We start from the raw sequence: 16031 nt of genomic DNA, 5'->3' as shown, positions 1-16031 counted from the left end.
CCTGTTTACAGTGGTGAGGTCAGTAGAGCATATCCTTTGGCTTTACTGAGACCAAAAAGATTGGCAACTTCACAGTATTTATGGCAACAGCATCAGTTTTGCAGATGGATCCTTTGCACACACACAGAAGATTAACCTACACCAGCTGATTTAACTCTTTTGGCTCCACCCCAAATCCCTTAAGTGATGTGAGGGAATATTGTCCCTCACTAATTTACAGAGACACAAACCAAGGAGACAGATTCCTGCAGAGCATCCCAGCTAGATGGTGGCTCCTGCAGCTCCAGCAGCACGATGGAGTGCTGCAGCACATGGATAGGGCTGGCAGGTTTGGAGGCAGATAGACCACAAGGCCTTGGCAGGATGCTGTGCTGAACAGATCCTGTCTCCTGCAGGGCTTATTAGCTCAGGCACAGCACCTGCCTGATGCATCCATTTATCCCCTGGGCTCAGCCTGGCTCATCTCCAGCCTCTGCTGCCTCTCTGTTCCATCTATTCTTGCACCCCAGCTCCAAGACCTAGAGGGGCAGGAGACAGACATCCTGTCAGGGCTGTTGGTGTGCCCAAAGGCTCTGTTTGTACATGGAGGAGAAAGGAAGTTTTGGGTACAGAGGAAAGCACAGCAAACTCTCTGTCACTGTAAGCTGGGCTCAGAGCCCAGACTGGGTCAGTCATCCCTGAGGGCTCTCCAGGGAGCTCAGGCTGATTTTGCCCATGAACTCAGGAGCAGATGGATGGGTCTTGGGGAAATCTTGGTGATGCCCACCAAGATGTAGGGTTGTTCCCCACCAGGGAAACAAATTATCCACTAAAAACAGACATAAGTTGTCCTGGCTGCAGAGGGGTAGATTTTTGCTCAACTTTAACACACAGCTGTTTGCAAGTACAAAGTGACACAGGTCTTCCTGGAGCACCTGAGCTGCAATTATGGGGTCATCCAGGACTGAAGGAGACTGCAACCCCCTGTGTGACCTGCCTGTAGAGAGCCTCAAGGTCCTTTGCAACAAAAAATAACTCAGAAGCGACTTGATCTGCAAGTTTCTTCTAAAAGCCAAGAAGCAAAATTTGCCATTACAAAAAATGCTGAAAGGCTGCTTTTGGCAGATTTTCCCTATGAGTGAGTAATGAAAAGGTTTTCCCTTTCCCAACATCTGCTTCATCAGACTGAGCTCTCTTGCTACAGGCTGTTCATTGGCCACTGGCAAATTGAAGTTGCTTTAGTTAAAGCAGCAAATAAGCAAAATATCCAGACACAGCCTGGATTTATCTGTGAACTGGGATGCTCTTTTCTAATCACTGGTTTATTATTAAAAAAATCATTAAAAGCTTAAAAATTATTGAGAGATACCTCCCCAGTAAGCTCATGTTTAGCTGCAAGTATAAATTATCTCCAGTTGCCTTGTGAAGCTTCAGGAGATTAGGCTGCTTTCAGATCTGTTTTCTGATAGTGCCTTCATCTTTTACCAATAGCCTGAAACAAAATTCAGTCTTTATAATCTGTTATTTACAAATCAGTGGTTATGTTTGTGCAACCATTCACGACCTTAATATTTTTGAGCCTCTTTTTTAAAATATTTCCTGTGGCAGAAGAAACTTAGTAAAAGTTCAATTTTCTTTTAAAGCTGTACAATTTCCTATGTGATGTAGACCCTTGAGATTCCAGACAGGAACAGTAATTGAACAAAGGGTTTGGCTGTACAGGGGGGAACCAGAAGAAGTGCTGGTGAATTACTGCAAGTATTTGCATCTGGGCATAGCCATGGATTGTCTGCAGGTAGACACATACCTATCTGTGAGGAATGAGCTCCTGCTGCATTGCTGCCTTCTTTGAGTTTGCACTCTGCTGAGTGTGACTGTGATAAACTTATCTTTTCAGCCACTTTCTGAAGCACAAATAATGAGAAGTTTAAGCCTGAGTTGATGTCTTGAGGAAAGTATTTATACAGGACACTGCTTGGCTCAACAGGGGTAAAGACATCCCCAAAAAGCATTTGCCAGAATGATGACAGAGAGGAAACTGAATGAGCCAGACAATACCCTGACCACCTCACAACTATTTTGTAGAAATGTGAGGAGAGAAAATAAGATGTGAACATATCTCCCAAGCCAACAAACCTGAAACAAAACACTTTTGAAGGATCTGTGTCTTTGGCTCCTGTCAGAAACCTTATGGAGAAGCTATGGTGGCCTCGGACATTCCTGATTCCAGGACCAACACAGCCACTGCCAAGGCAGCAAAGGAGAACATGTGCCTGCATTTCAGCTGTCTCTCTATCTGACATAAAAATGCAAACTATTTTAATAAACCCACAAAAACCTGTGAAATGGGTTGGGGGTGGCCTGAGGACCAAGCTTTGTTTCTCCCTCTGCTGTCACTGCAGCAGGGCTATGACAGCTTTTAAGGAGCCAATGAAGTCATGGGGAATGGCAATATTTTACTCCAACCAAGCCCCCCAACAAAACACAGGTCACCCACAGACTTCCATACAGCAAAACATGGCCTAAAACTCAGCATTTCCTCACCTCTAGCAGTGCTGTCTCATCCTAAGTCTGTGCTACACCTGTGGCTTCCAGTGATCAAACAGATACAGAAACAGAAACTCCACTGAGCCTGTGAGCAGACCCAGAATCCAGGCAGAAAACAGAAACAGCACTGCCTAAGTAACCTCTCTGCTTTGTGCCTCTTTGCACAGCAAATTAACTCAGCTTGCACATCCAAAAGTGGGTCTGAAGCATCAGGGATTCTGCCATAGGGGGAAAGTAATCATGAAGCAGTTAATTGAGTAAGCCCAGGAAATTTTTTTCTGCTGGAAGCCGCCCCATAAGGAGAATGAGAGGAAGATTTGTGCAAGAGGATTATTTTCTCCATATGACTTGCTCTGTATCATTTTCTCCACTCAGCACTCTATAGGAAGACATTTACACTTGTGCCATGATGCAAAGTCTTTTCTGGTAGATGTTGAACAATGTCTTCTCAGTGTCAGAATGTATTTAGTATTGCTTGTAATTACAAATAAGGGTGCTTGTCCCAAAGCATATTTTGGAGTATGTCTTATTCTTTTTGCCATTCCTCCTCTGCCACAGTGACCTCCTTTCCAGTCCAGACTGATTTAATTAGCTGGTGATGTCTCTGGGATTTGCATTTCTGATGAATTTAAATTACCAGATAGTTGTGTAACTGGCATAGCTCCACAATTTTTCACTGGTGTGCTGAACCTTGGATTCCCAAGTGCATCCCATATGACTTTCTGTCTGCCTTCTTCTTTCTTTTCAGCTACATTTTTCTGATACGACTTTGGTTTGGTCACTGTTGAGGCAAATGTTCAAAGATTGCTCTTGATGCCCTTATACTGTTGCACCCCCTGTTTTCACCAAGTTCTGTTTTTATAGAGTATTGCAGGGTCAGAACAATTCAGGTGGAGAGGAGTTCTGGGCAGCTCTGGGTGAGCTCTCACAAACTGCACTCAGCTGGTTTACAGAGGTGCTAACACAGCTTAGGATGAGGCTGGTCTTTGCCCAAGGGGTACACTGCTAGCTCATGTTCAGATTATCTACCAGGTAGGGGCCCTTTTTCTCTCTGTCTTACCTGGCAAAGGTAATAACATCCATGCTTTTTTCACTCACTTTGCCTGGAATTCTCTGTCATCAACTAGTCCAAAAAGTAATTCCCTACTTTTTTCCTGGTGATGAGTTCTTTCTAGTAGAAATAAATTGAAAGCTCTCAGCATGCAGTTATGTTGTCAGACCTTTTTTTACTACATCTGAAATCTCCCTAAAAGCTTTCTTGTCTTGAGTGGGAAGAAAATTGTCTTACCTGAACCTGTGTTAAACTGCAAACATAATATTTGGTGTTACTGTGCCCAAACTTTAGGATTTGTCTTAAAGACACAACTATCTTTCTTGATTTTTCTTTTGCAGGAGTCAAAGGAACTGTAGGGTATCAGTGGTGTTCATTTAATTTAATTTCAGCTGGACAAAAATGACATATCCATCCCAAGCTAGTATTCCAGCTTTCTTGATTGCTGGTGGCAAGAAAAACAGTCTTTCTTTGAGAATGAGGAATCTCACTGATCCTAGACTCTGAAGGATGCTGCACCACAGAAAGAACCTCAGCCCTCAGGCAGAAAAAGCAGGGAACTCACAGTACTGCCTTCCTTTCAGAAGTTAAGCCTGGAATCCCCCGGGCTTCCCTGGCCTGTGGTGTGCCTTTTCATACAGGAGAGTCCAGCCGGCACAGATAGCACATCCCTGTGTGCAACCAGGTGCCCTCAGCTGAGCAGACCTTGCAATGCAGCACTCAGGAGGAGGATGTCTCCAGTCTGCCCTGCACCCTTTAAGGAGGTGGGAATGTCTGCTGAACTCCAGCAGGTTTGATAATTTTTAGAATGCCTGGGTAAGTGCCACCATCCTGCTGTTCCATTTCAGCCTCTCCTTTTCACGAAGCCTGAAGGTGACTGTGACCCTCCCCTTACCCCAGCTGCCCTATGTAATCCCTGTGTGGTGGTCATTTACTCCAGTTTTACACTCATTACTTTGCTTATTTCCCACACGGTGGTTCCCAGGAGTGGAAGAACATTTTCATCCTCTGCTGATGTGGTTTTCTGCTCTGCAGCATCCACCTCCTTGCTCATCTATAGCATTTGTGTTCTGCACAAGGAGATGTTACCAATTTAATGTTTTTCTATCTTATTTATGCTCAATTTCTCTGTTTCTCTTTACATTTCAGCTGGCATTTCATGGAAAGAGTGTGTGATCTTGTGTTTAAAATATTCACAAGGACCTGTCTCTCTTCTCAGATATGCATTTACTAGGAGCTGATAGGCACTTCATCAGCTACTCTGAACCCTAATATTTCCATTGTGAAATACCAAAGCTGTTTGAATTATTTATTTTTGACTAAGGAGGCCAATCTGGAAGTGAAAAAGGGTTTCAGCTGGATCAGTTCAGAATGAAATTACTCTGGAAAAAAAAAAGACTAGAACCAAAAGCACTGCATCTGGTATGGAAATAAGTGTTTAACTTCTTCCCAAAGTTGTTTCAAACATTTCTGTCTTTTGAAAAAAGAACACCAAAATAAACACACAAAATACTCAGAGGTCTCTGCTGTTCTCATCTGTGATGCTTTCATGGTATTGCTGAGATGAAAAGGGAGAGCTAAAGATAAATCCATTAATGTTATATAAGATGCTCAGAAATGCCTCTAAATAAATAAAAGTACTTCAAATTGTACATTTCACATGTGTCAGGAAATGTATTGGCCATGCCAAGATGCTCTTTCCTCTTTGGATAATGCTGATATGGATAATGGGAGAGCTGAGCAGGAGCATTGCAGGTGGTTATTAGCAGCAGGTCACCCAGAGCAATGTTCAGGAAATCTCCATGCACAAGTGAAATTTTTCCATTCAGCACAGCCCTCAGTAATCCCAAGGGGTAAGAGCTTTGTGTGGGGTTCTGAAAAACAGCTGAGCCACTGCCCTGCCCACTGCCTGCCCTTGCAGCGTGGAAGCAGAAGGGATGTGTGTCTGCTTTGGCAGTGTGCACATGAAACCACCAGCTTAAATCCCTGCTGAAAGTGGGTCTGCTTTGCCACACCAAAACACAGGGCAGATATTCTCTTTTGGGAGCTGGTGGGATCATTTCCATGGCTCACTATGCTGGGTGGATAACAAGGGCTGTGGCTCCTTTGTTGGACCTGCTTGCTTGAGCTCCAGTCCAGTGCAGGGTGGCAATTAATTTTGCAGGCACCTAAAGCCCTTGGCTCCCTTGCCAGCTGCACCCAGGGCTGGTGACAAAATGTTTCACTGCTTTTTGTAGCTCTCCTGGTCTTGCTCGTGATGGTGTTAAAGTGAAACTTCATCTGTCAACAGCGAAATTGGTGGCATCAAGGATTGAATGATTTTGATTTCTTCTGAAACAGCTTGGAGGAAAGTAAGACATTCAAAGTTGCAGTGAAGTTAGTGATGGTTTCCTTTCAGCAGGAGCAAGAAAAGCCCCAAATTAGGTTTTTGAATGACAGATGAGGAGAATCTTTTGCTTTAAGATTTTGGTACAGCAGGGAATGGGAAGCATGAAAAAGAGCAAGAGCAGAGAAGAAAAGATACTCAACAAAAAGAGGCAAGCTATGGAAAGAAAGAAAAAGAATGCAGTCTGATAAGGCATTTAATGATGGACATTTGTGCTTTTTATTTCCAAGTACACCACATCATACAGAGGTGGGCTGGGAAGTTGCTGTCATGTTCAGCTAGACCCAAGAGGCTTCCCCAAGCTCCATCAGAAATTGAAGTGGCTCAGCTCAGTAACACTGCATAAAGACTGTCTTCCCCCTACTGCCACCCTGTGAAATTATTGCAGGATTCAGTTTTTCTCTCTTGTGCACTCAGCTGAGGGATGCCAATTTCCTGTTGTGAGGGGAAGACTTTGGGGTTGCCAAAAGAGACACGAAATCTCAACTCTGAGCCAGCCAGAACAAGAATTATGGGCTTTTAAACAGCATAGGAGACACCTAGGAAGGCAGGCACAGACACAGCAGCCCCAGCTCCTCTCCCTCATTTTACCAGAGCTCTTGGGATCTCATGCACTACCTTTAAACCCAATTTCTTGCATTACTTAAGAAACTCAGATTGTTTCTCAGGAAAAAAAAGAAGCTTTTAAATGTCACCCAGCTGTGTATGCTGGGAGTTATTCCCTACCGGGGGAGAATCTTAATGGTTAAACTAAAAATGATACTCTCTGTAAATTCCAACTTTGAGGCAAAATTCATGGTGTCTGGGAACCTAACTGAGGGCATTTTAGCAGCTGGGGCTTTCAGGACCCTATTCAGTGGGACTTTGATGTGCTGGGGAGCAGACTGAGGCCTTGCCACTGATTTCATGTAATCAAGACTTGTATTAAAACACCCCTTTTTCTTCTGCACCCTCTGTGTTAGTCACAGCAATTCCTTTGGGACAGTATTTCTCCTGAGACAGTTACCTGGGCTATTATTTCTAACCCAAAGGGCTGCACTGAGAAATTCCTGATATACTGAGCCGTATCAGAGTGGGTGGATTACAAAGTAATATGTGGCAGTGTCTGATGGCTACTCCTCACCCTGCTGTCAAACACCCTGTCAAGGGGAGAGACATTTCTCTAACATTAAAATAACAGCACAATTCCATTGATAACATCTGACTTCAAATGTCCAACAGCCAGGCCAGATTTAACACAGAATCAGAGAATCCTAGAATAGTTTGAGTTGGAAGGGACCTTTTAAAGGCCATCTACTTCAGCCCCACTGCAATGAGCAGGGACATCTTCAACAGGATCAGGCTGCTCAGAGCCCTGTCCAACCTGACCTTGAATGTTTCCAGGTACAGAGCATAAACCACCTCTCTGGGAAAACTGCCAGTGTTTCACCACCCTTATCATAAAAATACTTCTTTGTTATATCTAATCTAAATCGATCCTCCTTCAGCTTAAAACCATTACCCCTTGTGCTGTTGCCTCAAATTCACTCTCAAAATCAAATGTTGGTAGGAAAGGACAGTGCTTGCCTACTCTATCCCACCTCCAGAGCTATAGCATGACACACAGGACCAGTTAAAAATGGTAATTAACTTTCTGCAGTGGGTTTGGCCTGGGGGGTGAGGAGAAGGAGGCCCAACCCTATTAACATAGAAATTTCAGAGGTGAGGGTTCTTTCCCCCATCTCCCAAGGAGACACTGTGGTTGCTATTCTGGGAGACCACGCAGAAGCTCAGAGCTGTCCTGCTTTGCAGTGAGCTCAGAGTGAAGCTCGTGCTGCCCTTTGCTGTAGTCCACAGTCAAGCAGGTGAATGGTTTAAGGCAGGTTTAAGGCTAATGGCTTGCTGGAGAGAGGGGTTCCTGCAAATGCAGAGCCCCCAGGAGAGCTGCCTGAGCGGGCTGTGCCTCCTGTCTGCAGGGTGCCCTCAAAGTCACGTCTCAGGGCAGACCTGGGGCTGCTGGGGTGCTCAGGGTCAGCTGGAATCCCTTCAAATAGAGGCAGGGCTGAAGGAGGGGTGACAGAGCTCTGCCTGCTGCTATCCACATCCCTTCAAAAGGGTTTAAAATCTGAGGTGCCCAGTGCTCACATAGCCCTAGCCCACAGCTGGGAAATAGGCACCTTGCCAGGAGCCCAGGTTTGCAGGTAGCAGAGCATTTCACAGTCCTCTCCCCACAGTTGTCACAATCCTGCTGGTCACTGGGCCAAACGTCACTTTGTCCCCAAATCACAGCCCTGCAAGGGAGATTTGAGGTTGTCTGGGCTGAGACAGTGGCATCTGGGGACATCTGGATCAGGTTTCAGACTCACTGTCCTCTCTTACAGCAAATAAATAGATTTCCTGGGGGTGTAATGCACCCTAGCACTTAAATCCTCCTGGGTATAAAGTGGATTACAAGGCTATTTGGCTGGCCACTGAGTGCAGAGAAAAACTGTTATAACAAGATTCAAATCCCTTCTCTAAGTCAGAGCAGATTTGCTTGTTGCTTTAAAAACTAGCTGAAGGACAGCTTGGACCTATAAACCCTTTTAGAATATAAGATTACTCTTTTTTATGAACTTGTTTGAATATTCTTTTTTTGTAATTCAGCAAGTTCCTTGAAGTCCCACAGAGGTGAAGACTGGTGTTTTTTACAAGACTATTGTAAACACACTTTTTTAATATTTAAAGGAACAGCTTTCACCTTCCCCAAAGAGTTAAAAATTGTGTGTAAAAAGCTAGTAACTCCTTGAATGAAGAAGATCTGTTTTACCCAGCCATATGCAGCATCTCATGAAGCATCAGCACCTGTCTGGAATGTGGTTGCACTGCTGTCTCCTGCTATGTGAGGCTGGCTATTGTGACAGGGACTGATGCTAAGGAGTGAGGGTACCCCCCCAACTTCACCTTCTTTCTAGTTAGCAATTCTGGGGAGAATTGTTATTGACAGGGGGGAAAAATGTACAGGAATTCACTGAGCCTCACCTCTGCAGGATCAGAAAAGCCTGCCCATTTCTTCCATGCAAGTGGAGGACCTTTAAACTTTCCCTGCATGCTGGGACCTGCAGCCAGCAGCATAAGTGTTGCTCCTTTAATTGGTACAGCTTTGGAGGGAGCAGCCACTTGGCTAGAGAGCTCTGCTGCCCAGCTGTGCCTCTCCAAGGGAAGATGTCAGGTTGACCACATGCTTGAAAGAAGACATGTTACAAAGTAATGGGTATAATATAGTTGAGGATGAAGGTGACCTATAGAAGTGTGGTAAGTAAGTGGTTTTCTCTGCTTGGCAAGTGAATTTTGATCCCAGTATAGCACTGTGTTGTGAGACACTGCTATGTCTGGGAAAGCTCTGTAGGAGGACAAAAGAGTAGAAAGCAGCAAGAAGGACAAAGGCTCCAAAACAAACACCCTCTCCCATTGATACTCCTGCCAAACCAACAAAACAGAGGGGAACAGCTACAAAATTGTCTTTCCTTCTTAGAGTCACCCATGTCAGCCTGTCGAGTGCAGGGAAAATAGCAGCAGATCAATAGAGGTGTGTGTGCTGACACTTTTACCATCTTGCCCTTTAAGAAACACAGACATGTTCATCAGCCTTCCCAATTAATGAGCCTTTCAGTGGGAATAAATATGCAAGTTTCTCTCTAAGTGTGTGCTTCTCTACCAATCTCTGGATCTCTCCTAAAAGAAGAGGAAAGTGACAGGCTCTGGTCATTGTCATGCAGGCTGTGATGATGATGATGATGGCAGTGCTCTGGCGTAACTTTACAGGAGTGACCCCTTGGTCTGGCTGTGGGTCTGTGACTGCAGAAATTGGTGCAACCTTCCCTGGAGGGTACCAGGTCTCCCCTGTCCCCTGCTGCTCACTGAGTGCTTTCTGTGATGCCACGTCTCTGACACACACACACACACCAGCCATGCATTCCCCTGTGTGGGCTGAATCCCAGCACCATCCCTGAGCACTCCCTTGGGTGGAAGGAGTGAAAATGGAGGTCCTGCAGCAATTGACTTTAATGAAGTTATGTGCATTGGCACTGATTGAAGACCTGAGCCGTGTGAAGGATGTCAACGTGCATAATCACACCAGAGTGTTATGCCTGTCATTTATCATTTGCACCAATCAGCCAGGAGCCCCCTTGCACTAGCAGTGTGGAGATAAAGAATAAAGTAATCCCTTTGCAAAGGGCTTACAATTTTGGAGTAAGCACAATATTTAAGCCTTAAAGAAAAGGGAGAGAAATGACATTGCTCCTAGCCCTTGTTTCCTAGCAGGTTTGTATTCATCGACTGTGAACCTTAATACAGTTTTCACTCCACTTGTCAATTGTTAAGATAGATTTGGGTGCTGTCAACAAAATGCTGCAGTTGAAAAGACCCAGCTAGAAATAGTAGACTAAGAAACATTGAAGTAATAATAATACTGTAACCCACCAGAGGAGTAAGTTTGGCCCTTTCATATTCCATGGTCCCTTAAATGCCTTTTGGGAGCAACAACAGCCTCCCTGTGCATGCCTGGGGGAGAAACTGGCACCCTGAGAAGCAGGTTTTGGACAAGGTGTCCTGCTTGCCCGGAGCCAGCAGGCTCCAGTTGTTCCACAGGCTGCTGTGTGTGAACAACTATTGGTTTAACTGGGCACAAAGGGACCTGATCCCCACATCTCCTCTGGATGCTGCCACAAAGTGGTGACGTGTTCCTTACGCAGCTGGAGGGAAGCTGAACACCTGGGGAGCACATCACAGCTAAAGCCCCCCATATTTCTGTGTCTGGTTGTGAGCTGGGCAACCTGGGAGCACTTGCACAGCACGTTTGACTCTACAGCCAGAGGGGTTTATCAGAGCAGAGGGTTTCTCATCAGCTTGTTCATCTTCAGTGTCTCAACAGGCTCCTGTGAGACACCTGTGCTGCTGGGTTCCCAGTGCAGCCTTATCAGGGGAGCAATTCCCAGCCAAGTCTAGAGAATACTTCTGGGGCTCCACTGACACACCAGACCTTTTCCTAGAGTGCCCTGTTTGTTTCCAAGAGAATTTGCTTCCAAATGCTGCCAAGGCTGTACTGAGATTGTTCCTCTTTCTGCCGGGATTTAGGTCTGAGCAGTGAAGAGCTTGGCCATGGGGGATTTTAGCAAAATGGAATGCCCTATGTGTTTATCACAGCTGCAGCTCCTGCAATAGCAAACCTGCACTCAGCAGGACCTGAAATGATAAACTTGGGTCTAGTCTTAGGTAACAGTGGAGCAATAGTGACCCCGCTGTGTGCTTACAGGACCTTATCACACAGCTCCACTGGCACTGAAATTGTGTTGGGACCTCTTGTGTGTTGACAGACTTTTTCTGCTCACTTTTTTTTTTTTTTTTTAATTATTAAAATTATAGATGAAAGTAACAGGAGACTGTCACATAAAAGGATTAAGCACAGAAGAATTCACTTACAAAATCTCCCCATGCACTTAGGAATGCAGCTAATTTTTTCACCCATTCAGACAACCGGTCCCTTTCAGATAATGACAGGGCTGTGTGTTTTTAACCTATCTTGTGAGGAGAGTGGTGCTGGGAGAGGAGAGCCTGCACCCAAGCTGTTCATCCTCTGGGAGTGCTGCCCCAGCCTTGCAGGAAAATCCTCCTGGAGCCAGCACCCTGCTAGAAACAATCTTTTGCTGCCTGAGCACAGCCTGAGACGGGAAGGATGTCTGTGGGAAACATGCCCTTTTTTTGTGAGGTGATGCTGTTCTGAAGAGGGATTTATTGCATCAATGGACATCCCAGGGACCAGGAGCTCAGGAAAGATGCTTCCTGCAACCCCTCCAAGTACCTCACAGGGACCCTTGTAGAGCCAAAAATAACTTGTCCTGAATTAAATTGATTTCTAAGCTTGCACCAGGACAGCAGAGCTACCTCTCAAGTCAGGTCAGCAAGGACTTCTCACAGAACAGAAGCCACTTCATTAAAGTTGGTCATTCACTAGCGTGATAAAGTAATTAAAGCCTCCTGATTGCTTTCTCCCCCTGCTGCTCCTTCTCTACTACAAACATGAAGGCTGTGGTATAGATGGAGCTGTTGACACTTTGTCAGTGAAAATTCAGAACTGTGCAAGTAAAAGAAATATTTTTATGGGGACTATAAATAGTTTTGAATTAAAGCAAATGTGTTCTCCCTCCTAAAATAGATTCACCTTGCAACAGCTTAAGGACAGTTTCAGTGCCAGAGGAATGTCCCCAGGAGAGAGAAGCAGCCGTTTTTTCCCTGAAAGAGCAAAAAACAGCAGAGGAGATCCCTCTGTGCCACCCCCCTCTTCCTATTCCCCACTGCCTGGCAGCATCCCTCTGTGCTGGGGTGTCAGCCTGGGAGACCACACAGCATCCTTGTACTAAAAAGGGATGTTGATTCATCCAACTAACTTTTCCAATCATTTTTACCAAACGCTTGCAACATGCATGCTCATTATGTGGGTGAAAAGGAAGAGGAAACTTTGGGGAGGGGGAGCCGCGACTTCCCACGATCGCTCGGAGCAGGGGGTTGCTTTTCCTTTGCTCCAGAGGGAATCATGCATTCAAACAATGCAAACATCCTCTCTGCTGCAATATGTTAACAGCACTCTCCCCTTGCTGCCAGACCATAATCTCCTTCCCTGTGGGGAATCACGGGTGCCGGTGGTGGGGAAGATGAGGAGATGTTAGAAGAAGCAAATATATTTTTAACTCACCTTGAGGCTATGCGTTGGGTTGACGACACAGACAAGTTGCCCGGCAGCTGAGAAAACCCTCTTTGCCTTGTAGTGCTGAAACCGCAGGTGAATGAGATCTAACACAGCCCCAAAGCACTGGGTGAAGAAAAGCATCACAACTTTTGGCGTTGCTGCTGCTGCTGCTGCTGCTGCTGCTGCTGCTGCTGTGCTGCTGCTGGCAGTGGGCAGGGAAGCAGCTGGGAGCTCTGGAGTCCTTGAGCCCGGGCTGGGAGTGTAGGCAGCGAGAGCTCCTCTCCGGCACAGCTTAGCATGCCTTCATATTCATCATCAAAATAAGACGGGAAGAGGCTTGCAGCAGCGGGGCGGCCAATGGAAAGGACAGGAATGTTATCCTTGAGGTCCGGAGACAGCCAATAACAAATGCCTCCCCTCCAGAAACTCCCTGATGAATTGAGCCTGGTGGAGAATGTATTATTGAACATTACCATACATCAGCACATTGCATTTATCTTATGATTACAGCCAGTCATACGTGAGGCTGTGGAGATATGCGGGCAAAATTGATTGCTTAACATCTCCATTTATTAATTGCCTTAATTTAACAAAGGAGCGCTCAGATAGCAAAGCTCCGTGTAAGGCATAAGGAAGAACCCCTCCGGTGAAACTGTTGGAAAGTAGCAAAAATAGGTTAAGCAGACTATGCTTTACTGAGGGAGTAAAATCAAATATGCAAGGAGAGTTACAGCTCCTTGCAGGGGTTAAGCAGAAGTAGAGCTTGCTACATAAATAGATTCTCGTCTGTGCATTCACAGGCTTCAATTTGGATTTTCACTGCTCTCAAGTTTTCTAAATTTTATATGCTGCTACTTCACAAGAGTTCCAGCACACAAATAACATTTTTCCCATCACTGAAAATAAGAGAGGTCAGGTCTCAGGTCTGGTGTAACTTGGAATAACTCCATTTAGAGACAGCAATGTTTTCCTGATTTACACTTGCTGGTGGATCAGGTCTGTTGGACACAAAACATGGTAATTACTAGATGCTGGAACTATGGGAGCATAAAAAGGCACAGAGCACGCTTCTAAAAATAATGAAATACGTGATGCATGAGAGCACACACACACAGAGAAACTTGCACTGAGGGAAAAGTGGCTTTCAAATCAACAGAATAATTAAACATGCAGGAGGCTTTTCCTTGTCATTCATCTGCATATCAGTGAGCAGGAAATTACGAATTAGCCATTAGATAGTCCTAGGCATTAAAAAGGAATTAGGGAAGTGCAACGAAAATAAACATGCTTTTAGGTATTATTACCAGTGCATATCTCTGCTGCTGGGCAGGGATCCTTCTCGAGCCATTGAGTCTCATTAAACTTGAGTCCCTGTAACCAGGTTTTCTGGGAGGTGACTGCACTGAAACAGCTGAGGGAATCAGAAAGCACATTCATTTCATGGGACAATCCTATGTGATATGTTGCTCTGCTTGTTAATAAATCAAAGAGAGCTAATTTAATTAGCTGTCTGCCAGAACTTCCTATCAGGGTGCTATTTAGGCTTGCTAGCTAAGTACTCAGATGGCTTATTTAGCCTTGGTAATCCTTTTTCCCTTCAAAGCAGAACAGAGAAAAGTAGCTTTTCTTTCTTTTTTTTTTTTTCCTTTCTTTTTAAAAGTGAGCCCCATGCTGGGGGTGAGGCTGCTGCTGTGGACAGAGCAGGCCCTGTACAGCACGGGAATTAGCCTGGGACTGTATTGTCACAACTGCCTCTTCCTAAATCAATACTGCAATCCTGGCTCTGCCAGACTGCAGAGAGGCTGTGCATGAAAGGAAAAAAAAAAAAAAAAGAAAGAGGCCCGAGTAGATAAATAAGTGAAAATTGTGAATGCTGGAACAGCTGATTACACAACCCCCAAAAAAACGTTAAGGATGGGAGGAATATGGAATATGTATCCCTCAGTTCCCAACATTTGGTTGCAAATGAGAACAGCAGATAATTTTTGCAGTGCTGAATGACACTTTGAGAATATTTTCAGACAGACTTGAGGACAAGTGAGTGAATCGATTTGCTTAAATGTATTCTTTTTCTCTCTGTTCCCAAAGTAACTGTGAGCCTCCAGCAGTTTATTATTTGTTTTTTCCTGATTTGTACTTAGTAGTTGCACAAATTCTTGATACTAGGAAATTTCAGTCTGCAAGTTATCTGTGCAAGTATTCTGCCATCAAAGCCATAAATGACCTAAAGGTCCTTGCTATTTACACTGGTTATTGCCACCTGAATCCCTGGAGATCATTTCTGTTTGATTATTGGCTAAGTGCCTAGACTTGGGGAGCACCACCCTATTCATGGGCAGCAGAGATGGAACCCCCCATTCCTGCAGTCCTGATAACATCAGGGCTCTAGCAATTCTGTGATCCACCCCCCTGAGACCCAGCTGCCTTCCAGGGTTGGCAGGAGAGGTATCCCTGATCCCACAAGCACATAGGATTGTCTTCAACCTGAAAATGTGTTCATGCCTCTGGGCTGGTATGCAAAAAGGACTGTCATTCTCCAAAAAATGGACCATGTTCAAGGATGGGTGAGGGACCTTGGCAGTGCCCAAATCCCTGTGTGCATCTATGCCCATCATACTTGTCACATGTGACCTTCTGAGGAGCATCTGTCTGCCACCAATGTCTGTGGGGAAGGATGAAAGTGAGCATTCAGTGCATCTGAAGGTAACTTGTGTCCAATGCATGAGCTCACATTCATGGTGGCACATCTGGAAAATATTTTACTGCCCATATTTTGTCCAGAGATCCCCATATACAGCACCTGTTTACTACATTTCAACACAGGACTTTTAGCACCTGCTTGATGAGGGACCCTACACCCTCTAAAACACAGCAGCTGGCTGTGCACCCAGCTTCTCCTGCAAACAGAGGATCAGCAGCATCATCTGGTATCTGGGTGTGGATCCAGTTCCTTCTGCTTTTGCACACAGAGGCTCTGGACCTGCATAACTCCATAAATTTGAGTTCACAGTGGTCTCATCCAGGCTTAGAAATCCAAGTTCTGCTGCCCCACCTGGCCTCACACCATGGAGCAGGTCCTTAATATCATTATTTTGCTGTATGGATGCAACCATACAGAGAGAGAAGAAACAAGTTCCTGCAAGGGGCATTTGGTGAATTCCATTTCACTGCTGGTTGCAAATTTCTGCTGACTGCAGCCATTATTTCCAAGATGGTTCGTTCTGTGACAGACAAGTGGGAAGTGGCACAAGTCCATGAGTTTAGGATCCAGATTTTGCCAAATTAGCAGCTCAAGTGGCATCACTGTAACACACATGGGATTATAATGCTCCAGCCACTGAGCTGCTGCTGCAGCTGTGTCA

At 45.2% G+C, this 16031-nt stretch overlaps 1 protein-coding gene across 1 annotated transcript in view; it reads right to left on the bottom strand.

The window, feature by feature from the left end:
- Positions 1–13006, bottom strand: part of SIAH3 (siah E3 ubiquitin protein ligase family member 3) — a 40532-nt gene extending 27526 nt beyond the window's left edge. Inside the window, exon 1 of the mRNA XM_056495551.1 lies at positions 12676–13006. Within this exon, the coding sequence (XP_056351526.1) occupies positions 12676–12810 (135 nt within the window). The 5' untranslated portion in view covers positions 12811–13006. The remainder of the gene's footprint in view (positions 1–12675) is intronic.
- Positions 13007–16031: the final 3025 nt, after the last annotated feature.

This window comes from Oenanthe melanoleuca, chromosome 1 (assembly GCF_029582105.1).
Source record: "Oenanthe melanoleuca isolate GR-GAL-2019-014 chromosome 1, OMel1.0, whole genome shotgun sequence".
Taxonomy (NCBI): Eukaryota; Metazoa; Chordata; class Aves; order Passeriformes; family Muscicapidae; genus Oenanthe; species Oenanthe melanoleuca.
This window is presented reverse-complemented; position numbering and strand designations above follow the sequence as displayed.